Source organism: Podarcis raffonei, chromosome 18, assembly GCF_027172205.1.
Source record: "Podarcis raffonei isolate rPodRaf1 chromosome 18, rPodRaf1.pri, whole genome shotgun sequence".
Taxonomy (NCBI): Eukaryota; Metazoa; Chordata; class Lepidosauria; order Squamata; family Lacertidae; genus Podarcis; species Podarcis raffonei.
Window position 1 is genome coordinate 9,939,818 of NC_070619.1, and position 25,646 is coordinate 9,965,463.

Here is a 25,646-nt window from a genome sequence, read left to right on the forward strand (position 1 = left end):
CCGGTCAAGCGACATGCGCAGGCCGCTTCCGACCAGTGGGCCTTAGGTTGCTGACCCCTGCTTTAGAGCCTTGTTACAGCGGGTGGCGCTGTGGGTTAAACCACAGAGCCTAGGACTTGCCGATCAGAAGGTCGCCGGTTCGAATCCCCGCAATGACGGGGTGAGCTCCCGTTGCTCAGTCTCTGCTCCTGCCAACCTAGCAGTTTGAAAGCACGTCAAAGCGCAAGTAGATCAATAGGTACCACTCCAGCGGGAAGGTAAACAGCATTTCCGTGCGCTGCTCTGGTTCGCCAGAAGCGGCTTAGTCCTGCTGGCCACATGACCCGGAAGCTGTACGCCGGCTCCCTCGGCCAGTAATGCGAGATGAGCGCCGCAACCCCAGAGTCAGCCACGACTGGACCTAATGGTCAGGGGTCCCTTTACTACAGCAACAGAAGATAGGCTGGTGACTTATACGTAGCCAGGCTACTGATCCATCCGGCTTAGTACGGTCTACACAGGCTGGCAGCCGTTCTCCTGCATGAGATGTCAGGGATGGAACCCGGCGCCTTCCGCAGGCCACGCAGGTGCTGAGCTGAAAAGCCATGTTCCTGGTCCTCCTGGTTCTGAATGGAAAGGCAAATTTGAACAGGAGTCGGCCTGTTGCCGAATCAGACCAGGAGCCCATCTATCTACAAGGGCCGGCAGGGGCTGTGTGGGGTCTGCAGGCAGAGAAGTCTACTGCAGCCCTGCTTACGGAGATGCCACCGGAGGGATCTAGCCACAGACCTTCTGCATGCATTGCTCTGCCGCCAAGCTACACCCAGTTTGCCGTTCGGCAGAGATGAAAGGAGACAAGGCAACGTGGAAAAGAATTCTCTTGATCGACAGAACAGATTGCAATTTTTTTGGCTAAAGGGCTCGTGTCCATGTGCCCGGAGGCTCGAAAAATGAGAGGCCATCTCCCTCCCCGATTTCTGTTTGGCCGCAAAAGAGCGGATCGTCTCGGCTGCTGCTGCTGCGGTCAGCATGCCCTTCCTCGGAGAGCTGGCCGGTGGGGGAACGGGCTGACAGCTCTACTTGATGAGGGCGGGAGTGATCATTTTGGGGAAGGAGTAGTATCTGCAGTCGGACGGAGGGATGAGGTCCATGACAGCCGTGTGGATGTTCTCCTTCTTGAAACCGGCCTCCACCAGGTGCTCAACCTGCGTTTCCTAAAATGCGGGAAGAAAGCGCCTTGAGGAGACCTTGAACCCACCACACAAGACACACTGCTGTAAAGAACCAGCAATTTGAATGCGCTATGAACATCCGACACCAGAGGGTGCCAGAGAGCAGGGAATTTTTAAATGCAGTTTTCCATAGGGATTTTTTTCTCTTCTTATAACGATCCAAGGAAGAGGAATGGCGATGAGAGCCGTTTAAATCTATGGGGTGGGACTACTTGCGGGAGCCAGACTAGAATTCGCACGGACACAGAGCTCTTGTTCCCTGGCCTCCGCCCGCCTGCACAGCCCTCCCTCGCCCTCACCTGAAACATCTTCTCGATGTCCGAATACTTGTTCTTGAGGAGGTCTCCCCAAGAGGTCAGGTTGCAGTAGGTGAGGACCCCTCCGGGCTTCAGAAGGCGGTAAGCATGGCCCTGCAGGAAAGTGGGGAGGGAAGGGAGTTATGGCAGACTTTGTGGGGCTCTTTCCCCCCAGGAGGCCTTGCTGGGGATTTTTGTCCTGGAAAGGTTGGGGGTCCCTGCTGGTTGCATCCCCGTATCTGAAGTTAGGAATGTTATAAGAAAAAAAGCCCTGCTCCTTTTCCCTTATGGGGTACCCAAGAGCCTATACAGAGTCCTTTTGTGGGTTCTCTGTTGGTAAAAAGACCCCTGACCATTAGGTCCAGTCCTGACCGACTCTGGGGTTGCGGCGCTCATCTCGCTTCATTGGCCGAGGGAGCCGGCGTACAGCTTCCGGGTCATGTGGCCAGCAGGACTAAGCCGCTTCTGGTGAACCAGAGCAGCGCACAGAAACGCCGTTTACCTTCCCGCCGGAGCGGTACCTATTTATCTATTTGCACTTTGACGTGCTTTCAAACTGCTAGGTTGGCAGGAGCAGGGACCGAGCAACGGGAACTCACCCCGCCACCAGGAATTCGAACCGCCGACCTTCTGATCGGCAAGTCCTAGGCTCTGTGGTTTAACCCACAGCACCACCCGCGTCCCTTAACCGCGTCTGTTGGTAGGAGAAAATAAAAGAGGCAAACCAGAGCATATTGAGAAGCAAAGCAGCTAGTAAGCCTGATCTTTTATTAAAGCTGTTGCAACAGGGAGAGAGGTGGAGGACCTAGGACAAAGGTGTGCAAAGCTCTTATATAGACTTTTGCACTTCCCACCCTGGAACCCAAGACCGCCCCTCCATACATCATACATACATCACGGAAGGGGTGTAGCCCAAGACCAACCCCCAGTACATCAGAGAAGAGGCGGACTACAACAGAAATCCGAGTGCGTTGTTTTTATCCTGTCTGCCAGGTTACCTGATTGAATTACCTGGGCATGCTGACCACTCTTTTGTTATGATGACTACTCAATTCCTGAATCCAGGTCACAGGCTCACCCTATTCATACCTTAAATGTGCCCTTGAGACAGGATTTGTGAGCAAAGAGACAATGCGGAGGCTCCCCATTTCCTTTGACCTTGCAGAGAAATATCTGAGGTCATTTGGGAGAGACAAAATGGTTTCAGAACTTTTTTCTGTACTGTATTAAATTTAGAAGAACTGGCAGCCATGATTTAAGACTTTCGAAAAGAAAGAAGGACAATAAACGAAAAACAGATTAAAACTCGCATCACATGATTTCAGCCAGTGCCGGATTTACGTATAAGCCAAACAAGCTATAGCTTAGGGCCCCACGTTCTTGGAGAACCCCCAAAATATACTTCTTCTTAATTGTATTTCAGTTCAACAGTTACTTGGATAAAATACATATTTTGTTATGTGCAAATGGCTTTAGATACCTATTAGGTTCATAAATTACCATATAGCATGTATTCAACACAAAAAAGAGTGACGATTTGTTGTTGACAAAGGACAGCTGGGCGTATAAAGGGCCCCATTACCTTCAGTAGCTCTGGGCCTCGTCAAACCTAAATCCAGCCCTGCCCACAAGGACTGTGATTCCTATATTCGCGGCTGCCGTGCTGAACTCCTGGCTTTCAAAACTGACCGCCCTGCAGTCACCGGCGACAAAGGGAAACCCACAATCCCTGTTGCTACCTTCCCAGGAACTGCCAGGGAGTGCTCAAAAAATACTCTTGGTCATTCCTGCCCTGAAGGGCTTGCTTTTGGGTTGGCCATATTCCTTTAGGAAGCCGCCTCGCTTTTTGCAACTGCCGTCATGCCTTACCTTGATGAAGCTGAACTGGTGAGTGTGCCAGGTTTCGGCTGAGAGGGGGTAGGTGTCGTAGAGGATTCCTGGAGGTTGCAGGAAAGAAACAGGAAATAATAATAATATTATAATAATAATAATTTTTATTTATACCCCGCCCTCCCCTGCCAAGGCCGGGCTCAGGTCGGCTTACAAGCAATAATAAAAACAAGTTGAATGATTACAACTTAAAAACAAAATTAAAATACAACATTAAAATAAATGAAACATTAAAATATTAAAATGTAGCCTCATCGCAGGAGGAGAAGGAAAAGAAAAAAGAAAGAGAGGTAGGAAATGAAATTGGCTCCAAGCCAAAGGCCAGGTGGAACAACTCTGTCTTACAGGCCCTGCGGAAAGAAATCAGATCCTCTAGGGCCCTGGTCTCATGAGGCAAAGCGTTCCACCAGGCCGGGGCCAGTGCTGAAAAGGCCCTGGCTCTGGTTGAAGCTAATCTAACTTCCTTAGGGCCTGGGACCTCTAGGGTGTTGCTATTTATGGACCTTGAGGTCCTCCGTGGGGCATACCGGGAGAGGCGGTCCCGTAGGTACAAGGGTCCTAGGCCGTGAAGGGCTTTAAAGGTCAAAGGCAGCACCTTAAATCTGGCCCTGTACTCCACCGGGAGCCAGTGCAGCTGGAAAAGCAGTGGGTGAATATGCTCCCATGGCAGAGACCCCGTGAGGAGCCTCGCTGCAGCATTCTGCACCCGCTGGAGTTTCTGGGACAGCTTCAAGGGCAACGAATTACAGTAGTCAAGCCTGGAGGTGACCGTCGCATGGATCATTGTGGCCAGGTCGGAGCGGGAAAGGTAAGGGACCAGTTTAGCAGGGTTTGCGGGATGGGAGGGGGGGCGAAAGGCAAGGCGCCCACCTACCTACCCACCAACCACCCCCAAACACATGTTGGGTAGATCTAATATTGTATTCCGCTGGATTTGGAACACTGCGTACAGTTCTGGTTGCCTCAAAACCAAAAAGATACTGTAGAGTTGGGACGCGGGTGGCGCTGTGCTCTAAACCATTGAGCCTCTTGGGCTTGCGAATCGGAAGGTCGGTGGTTCGAATCACCATGACGGGGTGAGCTCCTGTTGCTCGGTCCCAGCTCCTGCCAACCTAGCAGTTCGAAAGCACCTCAAAGTGCAAGTAGATAAATAGGTACCGCTCCAGCGGGAAGGTAAACGGTGTTTCTGTGCGCTCTGGTTTCTGTCACGGTGTCCCATTGAACCAGAAGCAGTTTAGTCCTACTGGCCACAAGACCCGGAAAGCTGTCTGCGGACAAGAGGCCTGAAAGCGAGATGAGCGCTGCAACCCCAGAGTCGCCTTTGACTGGACTTAACCATCCAGGGACACTCCCTGGAAAAGACCCTGATGTTGGGAAAGATGGAGGGCACAAGGAGAAGGGGACGACAGAGGACAAGATGGGGGGACAGTGTTCTCAAAGCTACCAGCATGAGTTTGACCAAACTGCGGGAGGCAGTGGAAGACAGTAGTCAAGCCTGGAGGTGACCCGTCGCATGGATCACTTTGGCCAGGTCGGGGCGGGAAAGGTAGAAGAGGTTACTTTGCCAACTTAGGAGTCTCCCAAACCTCCTAAAGCAAAAGGTGGACTTCTTTATTCCAGAGGTGGGGAAACATCTGGCCCCTGGACGATGCTGAGCTACAGCACCCATCAGCCAAAACAAGCATGGCCAATGGCAAGGGAGGATGGGAGTTCATAAAAATCATTGGAGGGAAGGGATGATTTTTTAAATTGGGATAATAATAGTTGAGGTTGTTGCTTATACCCCACTCATCTGGCTGGGTTTCCTCAGCCACTCTGGGCGGCTCCCAACAGAATATTAAAAATACGATAAAGCACCAAACATTGAAAACTTCCCTAAGTAGAGCTGCCTTCAGATGTCTTCTAAAAGTCAGGTAGTTTATTTCCTTGACATCTGACAGGAGGGTGTTCCACACGGCAGGCGCCACCACCGAGAAGGCCCTCTGCCTGGTTCCCTGTAACCTCATGTCTCGCAATGAGAGAACTGCCAGAAGGCCCTTGGAGCTGGACCTCAGTGTCAGACGATGGGGGCGGAGACGCTCCTTCAGGTATACTGGGCCGTTTAGGGCTTTCAAGGTCAGCACCAACACTTTGAATTGTGCTTGGAAATGTCCTGGGAGCCAATGCAGGTCTTTCAGGACCGGTGTTATACAGTCCTGGAGGCCGCTCCCAATCACCAGTCCGACTGCCGCATTCTGGATTAGTTGTAGTTTCCGGGTCAAAGGTAGCCCCACGCAGAGCGCATTGCAGTAGTCCAAGCGGGAGATAACCAGAGCATGCACCACTCTGGTCAGACAGTCTGCGGGCAGGGAGGGTCTCATCCTGCGTACCAGATGGAGTTGGTAGACAGCTGCCCTGGATACAGAATTGACCTGCGCCTCCATGGACAGCTGTGAGTCCAAAATGACTCCCAGGCTGCGCACCTGGTCCTTCAGGGGCACAGTCACCCCATTCAGGACCAGCGAATCCTCCATACCTCCCTGCCCCCTGCCCCCCAAAAACTGTACAGCAAATACAACAGGAACTGGGAACTGGGTGTGAATTAATGGATACACAGTAAGAAAAGAAATGTGGGGTTTTATTTTAATATATGATCACAGCAGAGAGACTCTTGTTCAGAAGACAGGAAGACTTAGTATTGCCTTATTCTGGAATTCAAAAGCATTTCTGCCTCCAACTAGGAGGCAGAGCATAGCTTCCATTGATGGCCTTTCCCCTCCATTAATTTGTCTAATCCCCTTTTAAAGCCATCCAAGTTGGCCGTGATTGCCTACTGTGGCAGGGAGTTCCACAGTTTGCGCGGGGCTAAGAAGGGCTTTATTTGACCCACCCTGAATCTCCCAGCTTCTTCAGCTTAATTGGACACCCACCAGTTGTGGGGTCATGAGAGAAAGGGGGAAAACCTTTTTATCTCTTGCTTACCGTTGAAATGTTCTTCCGGCAAGGTGGGGACGACGTCCTCCCACAACCCCTTCAAGGGAACGACCTTGGGAGCAGAGCAGAGGAGAGGAGGTTAATGACTGACCACTCAACTGACTCAGCAGCTGGGAATCGGCTCAGAAACATTTGCCCAACTCCTCTCGGTTTGCAGTTTAACCTGCTTTGGTTGTTCGGGTCAAAGAGGGGCTGTTGGAGAGCAAAGAAAACTCAAAAGAAGAAATAAAATCAGGAAAACATAATTAAAATTTGTACCTTGGTTTTCGAACAGCTTAGTTCCTGAACGTTTTGGCTCCCGAACGCCGCAAACCCGGAAGTGACTGTTCTGGTTTGTGAACTATTTTTTGGAAGCCAAATGTCTGATTGGCTGCAGGAGCTTCCTGCAGCCAATCGGAAGCCGCGCTTGGGTTTCCGAACATTTTGGACTTCCGGAAAGGATTCTGTTCGACTTCCAAGGTACGACAGTACTGCCGTTAATCCGCAGATTCGATCCCAGGCCTCTTGGTAGGAGGTGTGCCACCCCCGCCCAGAATCACATCTACATTGCAAACTTTAAACCTCTTCGTCTTTTGCAGGTCAGGCTTGGGTTCGAGGGTGCGTGGGAAAGAATGGATCCTATAAGGGCTTCCGCCCTCTAGACACAAACCTTGAAAAACCACTCTGAGTTTTTAAAATGAAGCATGGAAAGGGAAGAAGGGACGTCGTTCGATATTTCAGAGTTTGTAAAATGTTTATTTCAGATCGCAAAATCGAAAATTTTATGAAAATCATCAAAAGGAAGAAAACCACTCTGAGTTATTTAGCTTCTGACTAAACACGAGGAAGGATTTACTGAGTGTGAGAGCTGTTCTGGCTGTGGAATGGGGCTCCCTTAATATATGCTTAAAACTATGACGACTTCCCTTCTTCGCTTTCCATGGTTCATTTTGCACATCATAAACCCCTGCACACTTTCCAAAAAAGTATACCATTCAGTATTCCATTATGACATACATCAGAACATATGTGCATTGTTGAATTTATCTCAGTGCTGCCAACATTTTCAGGTGTACACAGTTATTACCCATATATTCAATAAACGTTTTAAGGATGTTTCAAGTTGTAAAACAGAAAATGTTCTGTTTTACAACTTGAAACGTTCATTTTAACATCCTTAAAACGTTTATTGAATATATGGGTAATACCGTCTTTTTTGCTCTATAAGACTCACTTTTTCCCTCCTAAAAAGTAAGGGGAGATGTGTGTGCGTCTTATGGAGCGAATGCAGGCTGCGCAGCAATCCCAGAAGCCAGAACAGCAAGAGGGATTGCTGCTTTTGCTGCGCAGCGATCCCTCTTGCTGTTCTGGCTTCTGAGATTCAGAATATTTTTCTTCTTGTTTTCCTCCTCCAAAAACTAGGTGCGTCTGGTGGCCTGGTGTGACTTATAGAGCGAAAAATATGGTATATATATATATATAGAGAGAGAGAGAGAGAGAGAGAGAGAGTATATGTGTATATATGTATGTGTGTGTGTGTATACATATATACAGCCCTCTATGACCTGATTCAGCCTTAGGGCTCTTCTGTCGTACCTTGTGAGGCTGTGTTTTCGCCCACTCCTTCAGCCGCTGGAAGACACCCTCGTTGCACTCAATGATCCAGTGCTCCTCAATGTTGAACTCCTCGATTTTGGTGGCGGCGATCGCCATGCCGAAACCCACCTCCAGCACCCGGCCCCCTGAGTGCGACACACAAGAGAAAGGAGGTCCGATCAGCGGCCGTGACTCTTTGAGCGGACCAAGGAGACGGATCGAGGGTTAAATCTGCAGAGGGAAATTTAAACCTCCTATCCCATGTGTGTGGAGGAGAAATTGAAAAAGTAAATGGGCTGCGAAGCCTTTTCAGCAGAGTCAAAGGCTCTTACATTTAGCAGCCTGCACGGTGGCGCTGTGGGTTAAACCACAGAGCCTAGGACTTGCCGGTCAGAAGGTCGGCGGTTCGAATCCCCGCAATGACGGGGTGAGCTCCCGTTGCTCGGTCCCTGCTCCTGCCAACCTAGCAGTTCGAAAGCACGTCAAAGTGCAAGTAGATAAATAGGTACCACTCCGGCGGGAAGGTAAATGGCGTTTCCGTGTGCTGCTCTGGTTCGCCAGAAGCGGCTTAGTCACGCTGGCCACATGACCTGGAAGCTGTACGCCGGCTCCCTTGGCCAATAAAGCGAGATGAGTGCCGCAACCCCAGAGTCGGTCACAACTGGACCTAATGGTCAGGGGTCCCTTTACCTTTACAAAGCACAGGAATAAGGCAATTGTGGCTTTCAATGCCTATTGTTTTGGGGTCTGCTGACTCCCTTCCACCTCTTCACCCCCCTTGCATAGAATGAAGCACACATTTTTTAAGATAAACAAACCCAGCCAGATGTGCGGGGTATAAATAATAAAATTGTTGTTGTTGTTGTTAAACAAAAAATTTACTTACAATTCAATGCAGGCAGCAAGTGCAGTACGAGCAAGAAAACGTCTCGGGTCCGAAATTCAAAAGTTGGCTTCTAAATTGGCTGCCCCCCAAACACATGGCTGATCAGTCTGGAAGCAGGGGTGCCAATTTGAATAAAATATTGGGGAGGCCCAGGTAAGACCTGCCCCGCATAATCAATCACAAGATGCGGAGCACGGACACCATTTGAATGGCATTGCCTATCAACTGGGGGGGGCATGCCCGCCTTAAATATTGCCAGAGGCCTTGTGTGTTGGCCTTCTGGCTAAATATGAAAAGGCCAGAGTTCACTGTTGACATATAAAGATGCTGTAAGAAAAATCTGGATTATTTTTTTGCTCTGTCCACGAGAATCGTTCTTCCCCTAGGCTTATATCCTGCGTCTCAGCCTGCAGCTGTCGGGAAAAGCCCGACCCCTGAATCGAACCCACAGACAAGCGTTTATATAAAAAGGGGAGATAGTTTGCAGTGTGGCTATTCTTAACTCTGCTGCAACACAAGGAGGTCTCAGGAAGGAAGACTTGGGGTGAGGGGCAGAAAAGGTTAAAGCACATTCCTTCACTGCTGCGCCCGCGTCCAGTAATCCCTGGAATGTTAGCTAAAGGGTCTGGGAGTTGTGGCTCAAAACCACTAGAATTGCCTATATTACGCAAATGCACTTGAAAAAAACATGTAGAGGTAATAGGCTATATATTAACAATTGTAAAGTCATTTACTAGAAGCTACTTCTCAAAATTATAGGGACGCGGGTGGCGCTGTGGGTTAAACCACAGAGCCTAGGACTTGCTGATCAGAAGGTTGGCAGACACCCTGCGACGGAGTGAGCTCCCGTTGCTCAGTCCCTGCTCCTGCCAACCTAGCAGTTCGAAAGCGCGTCAAAGTGCAAGTAGAAAAATAGGTACCACTCCAGCGGGAAGGTAAACGGTGTTTCCGTGCGCTGCTCTGGTTCACCAGAAGCGGCTTAGTCCTGCTGGCCACATGACCTGGAAGCTGTACGCCGGCTCCCTCGGCCAGTAATGCGGGATGAGCGCCGCAACCCCAGAGTCGGCCACGACTGGACCTAATGGTCAGGGGTCCCTTTACCTTTACCTTTACTTCTCAAAGTTAGATGCAGCTTCAAAGTCAAAGTCAGCATCGTGACATAACATATTAAAATGTAGCTTGTTCAGTTAACCACCAAGTCCAGTATGTACAAAATGCAATTCCTATTTTGTCAGTCTAATTTCTTCATCTTCTCTTGTATTTTTCTGTCTGATGTATTCCTTAGAAGAATACCATGAAATGGTCTTGTAAGTGTCAAATGAAGATGATAAGGTTGGTAGATTTAAGAAACTGGCACTGGAGGCACAGGTAGACAAGAGAAGGATTCCTGGATATTCCCCTGTTTCGCCCCAAGGGGCTTCCTCAGCTGTGTGTGGTTCTAAATCATATAAACACAGACACCATTTATGTTTCTTTGGGAGTTGTAGCGCTGCAGGGCAAACTATATTTTCTGAGAATCCTCTGGAAAAACAATCTCTCAAAGGACCTGTTGATGGCATTTTACCATTGCACTGTGGAGAGCATATTAACTTATGGTCTGTGTGTGTGGTTTGGGAGCTGCATGGCCAGGGAAAAAACAATGCTATCCAGGGTTGTAAAGACTGCGGAGAGAAGAATTGGGTGCCCTCTTCCCACCCTGGATCAAATCTATGCTTCCAGGTGCCGTAAGAAAGTGGCAGAGATAGCGCAGGATAGTGCGCACCCCGGAAATGATCTCTTTCAGCTTCTGCCTTCTGGAAGAAGGTACAGGGTTATAAAGGCCAGGACTAGCCGCCTGAGAAACAGTTTCTACGCAAATGCAATTCTGGTTCTAAACGCAGCATAAGGGGTCTCTATAGTATAGTGTATTTTAAAATGGGGTTTCAGAGTTTTTAGGGGTTTTTGAATGTTTTATGTAGTTTTTCAATTTCATTGTTCTGCATGGGACAATGACAATAAAGATATTGTATATTGTATATATCGTATAGTTCCCGGGGGTTTTTCTTTTCCCCTTGGGTGGGAGCGGAATGTGCTTTAGGGTGTCGGTGCAGCCAGAGAGGGAACGTGTTGCCACCAACGCTAGCCCTACTCGGAGGAGACCCACTGAAATTAATGGGCCTGACTAACTTCGGAGCATTCCTTCCAAGGGGTCTACACTGGGGCAGATGTTATAGCTGGGTACAACCCAGAGTCTTTCAGACAAGGAGTAGCTTAGGATAGGCTGGCAACGTTGAACCAGAAAGGGAATGTCAGGAGAGCCTGGTTGCAGGATCAAGCCAAAGGGAGCCCCCTGGGCCAGCACGGGGGGGGGGGCGCAAGCACAAGAACAACTCTCCCTTCGTGTGGCAACTGGTATTCGGACTCATTACCACCTCCTTACTGTGGCAGGGAGTTCCGTAGTTTAACCCTGAGCCGTCTTTTCTTCTGCCTTTCCCGAATCATGCAATATTCAGCTCTTTGGGATGTCCACCAGTTCTGGCCGCTACCGCGAAAGCAGGGAATTTGGAGCGCTGATGCACTACGGCAGCAACACCCCTTGAAGGTAGGCTTGCCCACAAACCTCCGATGACCACAACATTGCGATTTAGCGTGTCAGGCTGGCACCAGGGAGAGACCGGGTTCCTTTCTCCCAACAATTGGCCCTGAAGCGAACTGGGCTACCTTGCGGGCCAGCTACTGGCATCTCAGTGGAATGCAGCGAAACAAAACATACCGTATTTTTTGCTCTATAAGACTCACTTTTTCCCTCCTAAAAAGTAAGGGGAAATGTGTGTGCGTCTTATGGAGCGAATGCAGGCTGCGCAGCTATCCCAGAAGCCAGAACAGCAAGAGGGATTGCTGCTTTCGCTGCGCAGCGATCCCTCTTGCTGTTCTGGCTTCTGAGATTCAGAATATTTTTTTATTGTTTTCCTCCTCCAAAAACTAGGTGCGTCTTGCGGTCTGGTGCGTCTTATAGAGCGAAAAATACGGTAAATGCACCGTCCTACCTTTCGAAGCGGCCACAGAAGCGAGGGAATGCATGTATGGGGTCTCCCAGCGCTCCATAACAGGCTTCCCCATGATTTCCAAGTGGGTGTCCGTTGGGTCATACCCCGCGGCAGCTTCTTTCCAGGAGGGCTTGCAGTTCTCCCCTTCCAGAAAAATTGGCTGGGCGGTTTCGGAGGAGGAAGTCATGTTGGCTGGAGCTGGAGAGGCAGAGAGAGAAAGAGAGAGCTGGAGATTTAACAGATCCCAGCAGGAACCCCTTTGGACTTTAAATAAGTTGGCTTTAAATAGATGAAGCTGGGGGGCAAAGGGGAGGCGGAAACAGCTGACTCTGCATCTCAGGAGTGCTGAGTTGAAAAGGGAAGGGTGATTCCATGCCTCCCCCCTCTCATTTTGCAACGCCCATTTCCAAATGGGAAAGGAACAAGGGGACACCTGCTGGATAACTTGCATGCACTCACCCAGTGCTGGATTTACGTATAAGCTAAACGAGCTGTAGCTTAGGGCTCCACTCTCTTGGGGGCTCCCCAAAAAAATTTAAAAGAAAAAAAACTTGGATGTTCATTTCCAAAATATACGATAAAAAACAAATAAAATAAAACCTGCATACAGCAACAGTGTTTTGTGCTGTGCAGACTCCTGTGATGCAAGTCATGGACCCCGCCTGCTAGCCTGCTCCCTAAAATATCCCTGGTTTGCTCCTTTCTATATATAGGATGCCTACATTCTGCATGGACTGGTTGCAGGGCAACATGTGCAAATGGCTTGAGATACCTATTAGGTCCATCAATGACCATAAAGCATATATTCAACACACACAAAAGCGGCGACAATTTGTTGTTGACAAAGTGGCTGGGGGAACTCAGCCAGATGGGCAGGGTATAAATAATAAATTATTATTATTATTATTATTATTATTATTATTATTATTATTATTATCATCATCATTATTATTATTATTACTATCCCTGGCATGGGATTTGCCTTTGTCACGGCTGCTGCACGCTTGGGTCGACGTTTCCATCAAGACCCCGCAAGGTTTTATTCATGGTCCACGTGAAATATATTTGCTTATTTATTTATTTGCCCCAATATGCACTAGATAATTTATACTGGCCCTGAGAAACGGGCTGAGGGCCACATTCCACTCTGAGCAACTTTATGAGGGCCACCAGAGGCCAAATGACCCAGGCAATAAATGCATTTTTTTTTTACTTTTTCCCCAGTAGGTTAGTTTCCATGCACAATCACGTACATGTGAGTTCAGGATAAAAGGTGTCTCTGAGCATGGACAGAGTGCCTCCTTTCCTATTAAAAGGCTTTTGTGAGGGGCTGGCACCAAAAGCTTCCTTTCCTTCCCCCTTATAATCTATTTAATCCTCTTAAAACAGACATTCCCCACACACAAATGGCCTGAAAACTTTCCCTATAATAATTCCATTCTCCTCCCCTCAGCCCAACGGACTACAACCCCCATGAAGCCTTGCGGCGGCCAAATACGCTATGTTTCCTCAGCGCATGCGCACCTTTCTCCTCTAACCCTTTCTCTTCCTGACCCCTCAGGCGGTCGCAAAGACGTGCTCTGCGTGCGAGCGGCTACAAACTACACTTCCCATCATCCTTTAGGAAGGCCAGACGTTTTCTCCGCCTACATTAACGAATTCTTTTTTAAAAAAACTACACCTCCCATAATGCCTTTCGCGGAAAAAAACCCTTGTCGAGCAGCGCGCATGCGCGCCGCCTCTTCCTCCCTTCAGCTACCCGCGTCGCCCTCCCGCCCCTGCGGTAAACCCCGTTTAGAACCAGCCAATGGCGAATAGTGGGCGGAGCGTAGAAAGGAAAAGAAAGCGAGCAGTCTCCTCCTCGCGCTTTGGCGCAAGCGCAGTGCGGCGCTGTCCGGCCGGGAGCGGCGGTTGGCGGCCGCAGGGAAACGGGAGGCGGAGGGGGGCGAGAGCGCGCGCGTGTGCGTGCGTGCCGCTTGCGCATGCGCGCGACGCCCGCTCGCTGCTGCTGGGTCGCCGGGGCCCTCTTGTGTGAGGTAAAATAGGAAAAGCCCCGAGAGAAGGAGGAGGAGGAGGCGGCGGAGCCGGAGAGGAAGGAAGGAAGGGAAGAAGGAGAGAAGAGAGAGAAAGCCGCCTCGACAGCCGCCACAACCGCCGCCGCCGCCTCCTCTCCCCCCCCCCTCACACCCCGCTCGGATTCACCTCAGCGCCGAAGGAGGAAGCAGAAAGAGGCAGCGGCGAGAGAGGAGGCGGAGGGGCAGCCGAGCGGGCCCAGGGCCTTCGCGCCCCCGCCATGAACAGCGTGGGGAGCGCCGACGAGATCGGGTGAGGGGGGGGAAGGCTCTGTCACGTGTGGGGGGGCAGGGCGAGGGGGGAGTGGGGGTCGCGGGGAGGACACCCCCCTCTGTTTCCACATAGTAGCTCTGCTGTAAGGGAAGGGGGGAAAGAGGGAGCCCCCCACCCCCCAAAAAGACCACACTTGGGGGGAAGTGGGGGGTCATGGGGAGGACATCCCCCTCTGTTTCCACATAGTAGCCCTGTTGTAAGGGGGGAAAGAGGGAGCCCCCCAAAAAGAGCACTCTTACTATTTAGGGGAAGGCCCTGTCACGTGGGGGGGAAATGGGGTTCACGGGGAGGACACCCCCCTCTCCCTCTGTTTCCACATAGCCCTGTTGTAAGGGAAGGGAGGAAAGAGGGATCCCCCCAAAAAGAGCACTCTAACTATTTAGGGGAGCCCCCACCCCCCAAAAAGACCACACTTGGGGGGAAGTGGGAAGGCCCTGTCACGTGTGAGGGGGAACAGGGCGAGGGGTAAAGTGGGGGTCACGGGGAGGACACCCCCTCTTCCTCTGTTTCCACATAGTAGCCCTGTTGTAAGGGAAGGGGGGAAAGAGGGAGACCCACCCCCCAAAAAAGACCACACTTGGGGGGAAGTGGGGGTCATGGGGAGGACACCCCCCTCTGTTTCCACATAGTAGCCCTGTTGTAAGGGGGAAAAGAGGGATCCCCCCCAAAAAGAGCACTCTTACTATTTAGGGGGAAGGCCCTGTCACGTGGGGGGAAAGTGGGGTTCACGGGGAGGACACCCCCCTCTTCCTCTGTTTCCACGTAGTAGCCCTCTTTTAAGGGAAGGGGGAAAAGAGGGATCCCCCCCAAAAAAGAGCACTCTTACTATTTAGGGGGAAGGCCCTGTCACGTGTGGGGGGGGCAGGGCGAGGGGGGAAGTGGGGGCCATGGGGAGGTCATCCCCCCCTCTGTTTCCACATAGTAGCCCTGTTGTAAGGGAAGGGAAGAAAGGGAGCCCCCACCCCCAAAAAAAGACCACACTTGGGGGGAAGTGGGGGTCACGGGGAGGACACCCCCTCTTCCTCTGTTTCCACATAGTAGACCTGCTGTAAGGGAAGGGAAGAAAGAGGGAGCCCCCACCCCCAAAAAAGACCACACTTGGGGGGAAGTGGGGGTCACGGGGAGGACACCCCCTCTTCCTCTGTTTCCACATAGTAGCCCTGTTGTAAGGGGGGAAAGAGGGAGCCCCCCAAAAAGACCACTCCTACTATTTAGGGGGAAGGCCCTGTCACGTGGGGGGAAGTGGGGGTCACAGGAGGACACCCCCCTCTTCCTCTGTTTCCACATAGTAGCCTTGTTGTAAGGGAAGGAAAAAAGGAGACCCCCCCCCAAAAAAGACCACACACTCACACCTTATTACTATTTGGGTGAGACAGGTCTCAGCTCCGTCTCTTCTTTACCTGTCTTTCTCTCTTTTTATCCTGGATCTTGAGCGATTTCTTGGATTTGCCTGGAGAAGAGAGTGACCTCTCTATCCCCCACCTCCAACAGAGGACCCTGCAGTGAAAGGGAAGGGCCTTTCTCCCCCTTCGCAACCACCCTCCTTGCTGCTTCCCCCCTTCCATCTCTCTCTGCGACAAGAGCCACAAATTTTGGGGAGGGGGCCGATGATCAGCGAGGAGAGCTGCTGAAAGTCAACCACCTAATAATGTTCATTTCCCCCCTTTATTTTGGATCTTTCTCTTCAGTTTCAGATCTTTCTGTCCCCCAGAGCTCAGGAAGAGGTGGGGAGGGAGGAAGCTGGGTTAACCTTCCTACTTTTTCAGCTATGAGGCAGGAGTATCTCCAAAGGAACCCCCCCTGCCCCCGCAGCCAACACACGCTTCTCTGTACCCTCTATCCCTTGTCTCTTACCCCCTCTGCACTGCAGGGCAAGGTGGGCCAATGGGTCTTAACTCTTCTCTATTTTGGGGGGTGGGGTTGAAGTTGAGGGCTTGAGAGAAGGCCAGTTTGATGGAGGTTGTGAGAGGAGCTGCAAGAAACTCTAACGAAAGGCACCCCCCTCTACCTCCAACCTTTCTCTGTGCCAATAGGATGAGCTATTGGGGGGGAGGTTTGTTGTATCAGCAGAGCCATGGGGCAGGGGGAGCTAAGTGCACAAATGGATTTCAGGAAAAACGAGAGCCCTGCTTGGTCTGTTGCACCCAAAGCCCCGCTTTCCACATTACTGAACCAGGTGCTTCCAGAAAGCCCATATGGCACCGTCCTGCCTTTAAACATGGAGGAGGGTTCTCTCTAGGGGGCTGTTGGTCTGTGATTGCTACTTTGCAGATAGGCGAATGGGGATTTGGAGCACAACCTCCAATGGAGAGGTGGCTGCTGTGGGGCCTTGAGACCCCAGTGGGTGGGTTGTATTAGACTAGGGGCTCACAGCAGAAACGCAAAGATCTGTCTCCTGGATTATTGGGTGCTGGAGCAGACATGGCAGCGAAAGGTTCTTTCAGCATACTGTACGCTGAATACTGTATGCTTTTATATGGTTGAGGTACTGGACTTGTTCCTTTCCTGGGCTCCATTCCTTCCAAAACACACAGGAACGTGATTCAACTGTTGAGGACGTGTGTTGGGGCATACAGTGATAACACTGTTGGGGATAATACTTGTCAGGTGCTCTTAAATTACTCCTTAGGTAATATGTGGATATAGATCGAGATTGTAGTGAGATTGTGGGCTCATATCCAGCTCCCTAATCAGTTCAGAGGCCCAGGCCATTTGTTGTCCTCTGACATGGGTCTTGGGGTTCCTCTCACAACACCCCCCCAAACCCCCACATCCTATGACATCCTGTTTGCTGCCTTTTGGGTGATGGATTTCTAGCTTGGCAGTACAAATCTAAGGCTGTGGAGCAGCTGGCAGCTTGCACCTGGCTCTGCAGCTGGGGCACAAGGTCATCAGGTTGGGATCTGCGGCAGCTCCTTGCTGTGTATATCCCTTGTGAAGAGCTCCAATTATTATCTAAGGTCCCTCTGCACACTTTGTGAGGGGAGAGGGCATTGGTTGCTGAACCATGCTCCTCCTTGTCCCTTTGTGACCCTATACAAGCCATCATATTGGGACCTTTGCTCTCTTTTGTGTCTCTTAAGTCCCCTTCCTGCAGTTGAAGGAGGTTGAGAACCTGTGTAGGACAAGAACACTGGTGATTCATCAATGCTGCCCCATGATGCATGGAGCTTGCCCCTCTTGTGTTGAGCATGGCTGGCAAAGGCATGGCTTTGCTTTCAGCCTCTGAGGCCAAGGCAGCCCACACTGGAGGGATAAAGGCTTAAAAAGAAGATTCACTTTTGTATCTCGTTTTTTTACTTCTCTGCCACATGCAGATAAGACCTCCTGGGGTGCCCAACGTGCCTTTATATTTCTTGTTCCTGGGCAGATTTCCACAGATCAATTTCCATCCTGGGAATGGCTGAATTTGAAGGGGGGTGAGAAAGGGGGGGGTTACTTTTGTAAAGCCTTCTAAGGGATTTCATGCTTTTAATCTATAACCTCAAAATAGCTCACTGGTTGAGTCTTTGTATATGTCGTCCTTAGTCACCGTGCTCCAAATGTTGAACAGGATGTCTGCAGTACAGTATGTAGGAAAAAGAGCTGGGGGAATATTTCTAAGCCCTAGCTCACTAAGCTTCCATTCTATAGGAAATAAGCATACATAACCTGAAATCAAAGAAACTTTACTATGCTGAAAATGGAAAAGATGCTTAAAACCGGCAACTATAATATTTAGATTATGCCTCCATACATTGCTTCACGTTTAGTTTAATATCAATCAGTTTGATCATAAAGTTTCTTCTACTATCAGGCCCATACTTAAGAGTATGGTATTCAGAATGATCATGGTGGCAAAAGTATAAAGCATTATGCCAGGGCTGCAAGTAGACAGTCATCTGAATACTTTTGGGATGTGACAAGAATGGCTCGTCCTTTAGATCCACTCATTGGGAAGATTTCTGCTCTGTGAGTTGTGATGCATTTTCTCATCAAAGTCTACCTTTTTCCTTGAGTCTTACACCATCCCTCATAAAACTTAATTCATATTCCCAGCTGAAATGCACTTAAAGACATTCATTCCTTGCAAGCTCTTTCCTTGTCGTGTGTTGCTAAGCCGCTGTTGACATTTCTGCTTTAAGTGTCTTGGGGTTGGGCCCTGTCTTTGTTACTTGGTAAAGCATCAAGTACGTTGTTGCTGCTGCAGTAATTTTTAAAAGAAAAATACTGATAAGATATACTGCCTTACCGTTGTCAGAGTAGCACTCAAGGTGGCAGGAAACAAGCTGCTTCTATCAGCCTTGTTCATATGAGGTGAATTTTAAATTTTTAAACGTGAGCTGCGAAACCTCAGGTGAAAAATTATAACTGAATTGCCCAAAGGTTCTTAGCAGTCACCTATGACCAGTGCAGGGACGCAGGTGGTGCTGTGGGTTAAACCACAGAGCCTAGGACTTGCTGATCAGAAGGTCGGCGGTTCAAATCCCCACGACGGGGTGAGCTCCTGTTGCTCGGTCCCTGCTCCTGCCAACCTAGCAGTTCGAAAGCACCTCAAAGTGCAAGTAGATAAATAGGTACCGCTCCAGCGGGAAGGTAAATGGCGTTTCCGTGCGCTGCTCTGGTTCGCAAGAAGCGGCTTAGTCATGCTGGCCACATGACCCGGAAGCTGTCTGCGGACAAACGCCGGCTCCCTCGGCCTATAGAGTGAGATGAGCGCCGCAACCCCAGAGTCGGTCACGACTGGACCTAATGGTCAGGGGTACCATGACCAGTGCAAATCCACTTCGGGCAACAATGCAGTAAATGCTTTTATTTTTAAAAGGCCACGATGACTAAAATAGCTAAGTGTAGACCACCTATGTCAGTGGTAAGGAACCTGTGGTCCTCCAGATGTTAGACTACAATCTCAGTCCGCCTCAGCCAACATGGCCAATGGTCAGGGATGATGGGAGTTCATCAACATCTGGAGAGTCATAGGTTCCCTGTTATTGGTCTAGGTCAAGGTATATGCGACTGGACAAGCAACCTGTAGACCCATTGCAAGTGGGACTGGATTTCCTCTAGACTTCCTTCATAAAGATTCAATGAATTCTCTTTGCTTGTTGGCATAACAAGGGCTAGATCCTGATGCCAGTTAGCAACAGCAAAATTCTCAGCGTTATGGGTGCTGTCGATTCTGGGTGTCCTCGCAACACTTAGAAAATTCTAATAGCAAATGGGTTTTTTAAATTTCCTGATCCTGTGGAATGTGGCACAGTAAATGTGGCCAGAATAATCTGTGTTGTTTTAATAAATTGGATTTGTAAGCTTATTTGTAGCTTGCTCGTTATTTGTGGTTTCATAGGAAACTGTTTACCTTCTGTGGTGAAGAGAAAGATAATGCAATAGGAATGGGCTGATTTTAGGCACAATGGCAGAGCTTGGTTTGCTTCTGAGAGAGAGAGCCTTCAAGGAGCCTCTGATTTAATTTCGTTTGTTTGCTATGTTTGCAGGGCATCCCATAACATAAAGTTCTCTGGGTGACGTACAGTAAATAAGTTATAAAAAAATTAAAATACAAAGTAAAACATGAAACCATTCAAGAACAGCATCAACACAACACAACTTGATGCACCCCACCTTTAAAAAACAGGTCTAAATTACTTAAGTAATTTTAAAGGGGTGGTTAGAAAAAAATTATATTCACCTGTCACCAGAAAGATCACGAAATTTGACTAGGCGAGTGGCTAGCGGCGTAGCATTGGTGGGGGCACAGGGGCAGTTGCTTTTGGCGCAAATATTCTCAGGGGTGCAAAATTTCAAAAGAAAGTTGTAATAAATTTTAAAAATAGCGTGCCCTCCCTCTCACATTTAAATCTCCCAACGTCCTCTGCACGGGCTTTGGAAAGAACCCTGCTCCCGACCAATCCCCCATTCCATTCTCTACCGTGCTCAATGCTCATAGGACGCCACGGCTGCTACTCAGGTATGTTGCTGAGCTTTTGCCCCTTAGTTCCCGCCTATTGATAGACAGTGCCAAGGATACTTGCCTTGCCCCGGGCTTTGGCAACCCATGTTACGCCACTAGGTGAGCCTTCCTGGGAAGGCTATTGCTTCACCAAAGTGCCCTCTCCTCTCCTTGGTAGTTGCCTGCCTTGCTTCATTCAGCCGGGACAGCTGGAACAAGCCCTCCAAAGAGGATCTTTAGGTGTGGACAGGTATGTGTGTGAGAAGGTGCCTTCCAGGTCACTTAGTCTGAAGTTATTTAGAGCCTTAAAGGTTTAAATTGAGCACAGAAACAGACTAGATTAGCCCCAGTTAATCTTGCGGTGCTTTTCTTGACCAACTGCATCTTCCAGGCCATTTTCAGAGGCAATCCCACATCCATCTCAGGTAACAGAGCATGGGTGATTGTTGCCAAACTGTCTCCATCCAGGCAAGGTTACAGCCTGCATACTGGCCGAATCTGATAAAAGGTGCTTGTGCTGCTGCTGCATCCTTGCCCTTCTTCCTCACCTCGTGCTCAGCAATTGCATCCTTTCCTGGAAGTAAATGAGGGACAGAATTGCCATGCACACAGAGCGAGGAGAGGGAGCACGCAAGCCCAAGGCTCTTTTAAGGCTCTCCTTTGGAGAGCCAGTGTGGTGTAGTGGTTAAGAGCGGTGGACTCGTAATCTGGTGAACCGGGTTTGCTTCTCCGCTCCTCCACATGCAGCTGCTGGGTGACCTTGGGCCAGTCACACTTCTCTGAAGTCTCTCAGCCCCACTCACCTCACAGAGTGTTTGTTGTGGGGGAGGAAGGGAAAGGAGAATGCTAGCCGCTTTGAGACTCCTTCGGGTAGTGATAAAGCGGGATATCAAATCCAAACTACTCCTCCTCCTCCTCCTCCTCCTCTTCTTCTTCTTCTTCTTCTTCTTCTTCTTCTTCTTCTTCTTCTTCTAATATTCACCCATGTCGGCGAAACCATGGTTTGGCGCTGCATCTGATGCAACCCAATGCAGAAAAAAGAGGGGGGGGGGCATTTGTTGGATGCTTAGCACACAATTCACATACAGCAAATTCATAAAAATGGCACAGGCCCAAGGATCCTTTAAGGCTCTCCTTTGGAGAGCCAGTGTGGTGTAGTGGTTAAGAGCGGTAGTCTCGTAATCTGGTGAACCGGGTTCGCGTCTCCGCTCCTCCACATGCATCTGCTGGGTGACTTTGGGCTAGTCCCACTTCTTTGAAGTCTCTCAGCCCCACTCACCTCACAGAGTGTTTGTTGTGGGGGAGGAAGGGAAAGGAGATTGTTAGCCGCTTTGAGACTCCTTAAAGGTAAAGGTAAAGGTACCCCTGCCTGTACGGGCCAGTCTTGCCAGACTCTAGGGTTGTGCGCCCATCTCACTCTATAGGCCGGGGGGCCAGCGCTGTCCGCAGAGACTTCCGGGTCATGTGACCAGCGTGACTCCTTAGGGTAGTGATAAAGCAGGATATCAAATCCAAACTCCTCCTCCTCCTCCTCTTCTTCTTCTTCTTCTTCTTCTTCTTCTTCTTCTTCTAATATTCACCCATGTCTGCCAAACCATGGTTTGGCACTGCATCTGATGCAACCCAATGCAAAAAAAAAGAGGAGCGCCATTTGTTGGATGCTTAGCACACTATTCAAATATAGCAAATTCATAAAAATGGCACAGGACCTCAAACCAAAAGTCAGAGGGTGCTCATCCAAATTCCACATATGGTTCCTCAGCAACAAGCTCAGTGGTGCTTAGTACCAAATCAGTCTGAATTGGACTGCATCTAGCCTGGAGAAAATTCCCTATGGCCATTAAAACTATTTATTTATTAAATTTCTATCTCGGCCTTCCAGTGGAGCCCAAAATAACCCAAGGGAGCGAGAGCCTATAAATAATATGGATTGCTTTTTTGTGCTTTGCTACCCTGTTCCTCGGGGCTTTCAGTTAGGTATGTAGAAGTACCTGTTCCCTGTTGTTGCTGCTGTTAGTAGCGTTTTGTTTTAGCATTAAGGAAAGTGTTGCTTAAAACGAAGGGTCAAGCAAACCCGGTTCCCCATGGCATGGGAGATGAGCTGTTGGTAAAATAGTTAAGATGGCAGTGACCGAGCGCTGGAAGATGAGAGGTTTTGTTGGAACGGTTTGGTGCACGGTAGCTTGCTTCTCTCGTGGTCTGTTTATTTATTTATTTCTCCATGCCATCTTCAGGCTGCAGCGCCGGTTGGTTCTGCATTTGCTCAGTGTACCAGAATCCCATCTAACACAAAGCCAAAGGCCAAAACTGTCTTAGCTTGTGGCAATCTATGGAGCTGTGTATAAATAGCCACACTTTATTTACATACAGCTGCTCTGCTTGACCTCAGAAAACCCTGCACTTTTTTTTGTGTCTGAATATTTGTCAAGGTGGCCAGAAATAATTTACAATAGAGCTGGAAGACTGAAAAGATTTCAAAGTCCCTCCTTGCAGAAAGATGCTTGGCTTAGGATATGTTTTGAGGCCGGGGGGGGGGTGTTACAGTAATTTTAATGGAAATGTTGGCTGCTCTGAGCCCCTTCAGTAAAAGGGGGGAAATGGGATTTAATGTGTTAGGGAACATGCCAGAGCAGGATCAGGGACAAGCAAAACCAACCCCATATCCATCGTTTGTCATTTCTGTTGGGTGACCTTGCGCCACTTGCAACATCTCAGCCTCAGTTCTTTGTAACATGGGGATCTTAATGCTCTCTACCTTTCCGAATTTTTGCAAGTCAATGAGAATGGAAAAGCGTTTTGTATGTGGAAAAGATTCCTAGCGTCAACATCCTCAAATTGCCTTAGCCCTCTAGAATGAGTGTGCTTCATCAATAGGCTATATTTCAGCACGTGAACTTCCTTGCATCCAAGTTGTTTTAGTCACACACACCTGACACCCAAGAATTAAGCTGTGCCCCTCCAGTGTAGCCATTAGTTCCATACAAGTTGCCTTTCATTGGTGAATAATAGGGTGCCTCTCAAGTATTCATTAGACCTGTGCGGTTGGGATTGTGCCTGGGCATCTCTTGATGCCTGCTTCAGCCAAGCTGGTGATAAGATTGTGGGTGAGTGCTGGAGTCCTGCCTTGCTAGCAGCGGTGGTGGTGACATCTCTCAGTATTGATGTCCCTGGACAACCCTCCTCCGTAGGCACACTCTGTGCTTTCTGCACAGCCATTGATGGGCACTGCACATTATTAAAGCGAGCCGAAACACTGGGAGCGGTATTCATGCGTTTGCACGGAAAGCTGCCCTGAACTCTGCACTAGTTCCAAAAAAAAGGAAAGTTCTTTTTGTTGGATGTCTGTTTTCCCAGTGGTAGATTTCAAGAGCTCGGAAAAACCTGATCTTAAGCAAGGGCTGGGACGCGGGTGGCGCTGTGGGTTAAACCCCAGAGCCTAGGACTTGTCGATCAGAAGGTCGGCAGTTCGAATCCCTGTGACGGGGTGAGCTTCCGTTGCTCGGTCCCTGCTCCTGCCAACCTAGCAGTTTGAAAGCACCTCAAAGTGCAAGTAGATAAATAGGAACCGTTCCGGCGGGAAGGTAAACGGCGTTTCCGTGCGCTGCTCTGGTTCACCAGAAGCGATTTAGTCCTGCTGGCCACATGACCCGGAAGCTGTACGCTGGCTCCTTCGGCAAATAAAGCGAGATGAGTGCCGCAACCCCAGAGTCGGCCACGACTGGACCTAATGGTCAGGGGTCCCTTTACCTTTTAAGCAAGGGCTTGCCTTCCCTCCCCATAGAGGTCCATATCAATCTGTTCATTGGATTCCACAAACTGAAGAAATGTGGGAAGGGGCCATATATATAGCTCAGCGGTCCAACATCTGCCTTGTGCACAAAAGGCCCCAGGTTCATTCTACACCAGCATCCCCAGGTATCGCTGGGAATGCCCCCTGCCTGAAAAACCCTGGAGAGCCACTACTGCCAGTTAGTGAAGACAATACTAGATGGCCCCATGATTAGACCTGTTATAAGGCAGCTTCCTATGCCTATTTTCCTATTTGATTCCTAGGTGCAAAACTGTGGAGCTTTTAGGTGACTGTGCTGTGGGTTAAACCACAGAGCCTACGACTTGCTGATCAGAAGGTCGGCGGTTCGAATTCCCGTGACGGGGTGAGCTCCCGTTGCTCGGTCCCTGCTCCTGCCAACCTAGCAGTTCGAAAGCACCTCAAAGTGCAAGTAGATAAATAGGTACCGCTCTGGTGGGAAGGTAAAGGGAGTTTCTGTACGCTGCTCTGGTTCGCTTAGTCCTGCTGGCCACATGACCCGGAAGCTGTATGCCGGCTCCCTCGGCCAGTAAAGCGAGATGAGCGCTGCAACCCCAGAGTTGGCCACGACTGGACCTAATGGTCAGGGGTCCCTTTACCTTTACCTTACTCTCCTGAAGATTTGCTCTTCAGCCCCATGTGAAATGATTTTGAGGCTGGGTTGAGTTTTAATACCTGGTGGTAAAGTTTTAACACCTGGAGCTGCTTTGTGCAAAGCTTACTTGATGGTAAAGCAGCAGCAGCAATACTACTACTACTACTACTACTACTACTAATAATAATAATAATAATAAATAATAGAGTACTTTCCCCTGCCTCCACTTTCTGTTGTTGTCTATCCTGCCTGCATTAGAGATCATAGTAGCATTGAAAGCTGCCTTTACCAGGTCAAGCTATTTGTTCATCCTGCCCAGTGTTTTATAACCTGACAGGAAGTGGCTTTCTAGGGGCTCAGAAGGGGCCTTTTACATCACCTGCTCCTGTTTAACTGGAGGTGTCAACCTGGATGGAACCTGGGTCGCTCTACATGCAAAGCAAGCCTTAAACACTGGATTCCAGTTCTCCCTTCCTGGCGATACCAGCAATGATGGAAGTTCACGATGCTGTCATAAGTGTCCTGTGCAGCAAAATTTCCCTCAAAGAACCTGTTGTTGCTCAGCCTCCTGTGGCACTTAGAACTAGCTTCTAGCGAGACTTGTCTGTCTGATGGCAACCATCCTTAGGGTGTGGCTCGCCTGCGGAGTAGATCCAGTTTTCTGGATCAAGTTGACAAGACAAAGCCATTAGTCATCGGGTAGGGTAGTTCTTTTATCTTGGTGCCCAGAGAAAGAGATATAAAAAGAACTGCCTTCTCTGCGTGGGGAGGTGTGCTTGGTTCGTCTTTGCTTGGGATTGGGTGGTGGTGGTGGAGACCAGCGTTCTCCCTTAGTGAATGAATTGTAGATGAAGCAGCAACATTGTGACGTCAAGTGTTGTCCTCATTACTGCTGTGGTGTTGTGGGAAGAAGGGCACAGGATGTTGCCCTCTCCTGCCCACCAAGGGTCACGTGTTGTGTTGTGTTGCATTTGTAGGTTGGGCTCTTGGCTTTGTTCTGCTGGACACATACATAAAAAGGTAAAGGGACCCCTGACCGTTAGGTCCAGTCGTGGCCAACTCTGGGGTTGCGGCGCTCATCTCGCTTTATTGGCCGAGGGAGCCGGCGTAC

The 25,646-nt window shown here is 49.5% G+C and overlaps 2 protein-coding genes across 2 annotated transcripts in view; one reads left to right on the plus strand and one right to left on the minus strand.

Annotated features, from left to right (window-relative positions):
* Positions 1 to 843: 843 nt before the first annotated feature.
* GAMT (guanidinoacetate N-methyltransferase) lies at positions 844 to 12,226 on the minus strand. The gene is made up of 6 exons (XM_053372698.1): positions 11,858 to 12,226; positions 7,946 to 8,091; positions 6,359 to 6,422; positions 3,377 to 3,444; positions 1,511 to 1,621; positions 844 to 1,193 (listed from the first exon to the last, which is right to left on the minus strand). The coding sequence occupies exons 1-6, from the start codon at positions 12,042 to 12,044 to the stop codon at positions 1,056 to 1,058; spliced, it is 714 nt and encodes a 237-aa protein (XP_053228673.1). The 5' UTR covers positions 12,045 to 12,226; the 3' UTR covers positions 844 to 1,055.
* A 1,581-nt stretch (positions 12,227 to 13,807) lies between these two features.
* DAZAP1 (DAZ associated protein 1) overlaps positions 13,808 to 25,646 on the plus strand; it is a 52,107-nt gene continuing 40,268 nt past the window's right edge. Inside the window, exon 1 of the mRNA XM_053372693.1 lies at positions 13,808 to 14,182. Within this exon, the coding sequence (XP_053228668.1) occupies positions 14,151 to 14,182 (32 nt within the window). The 5' untranslated portion in view covers positions 13,808 to 14,150. The remainder of the gene's footprint in view (positions 14,183 to 25,646) is intronic.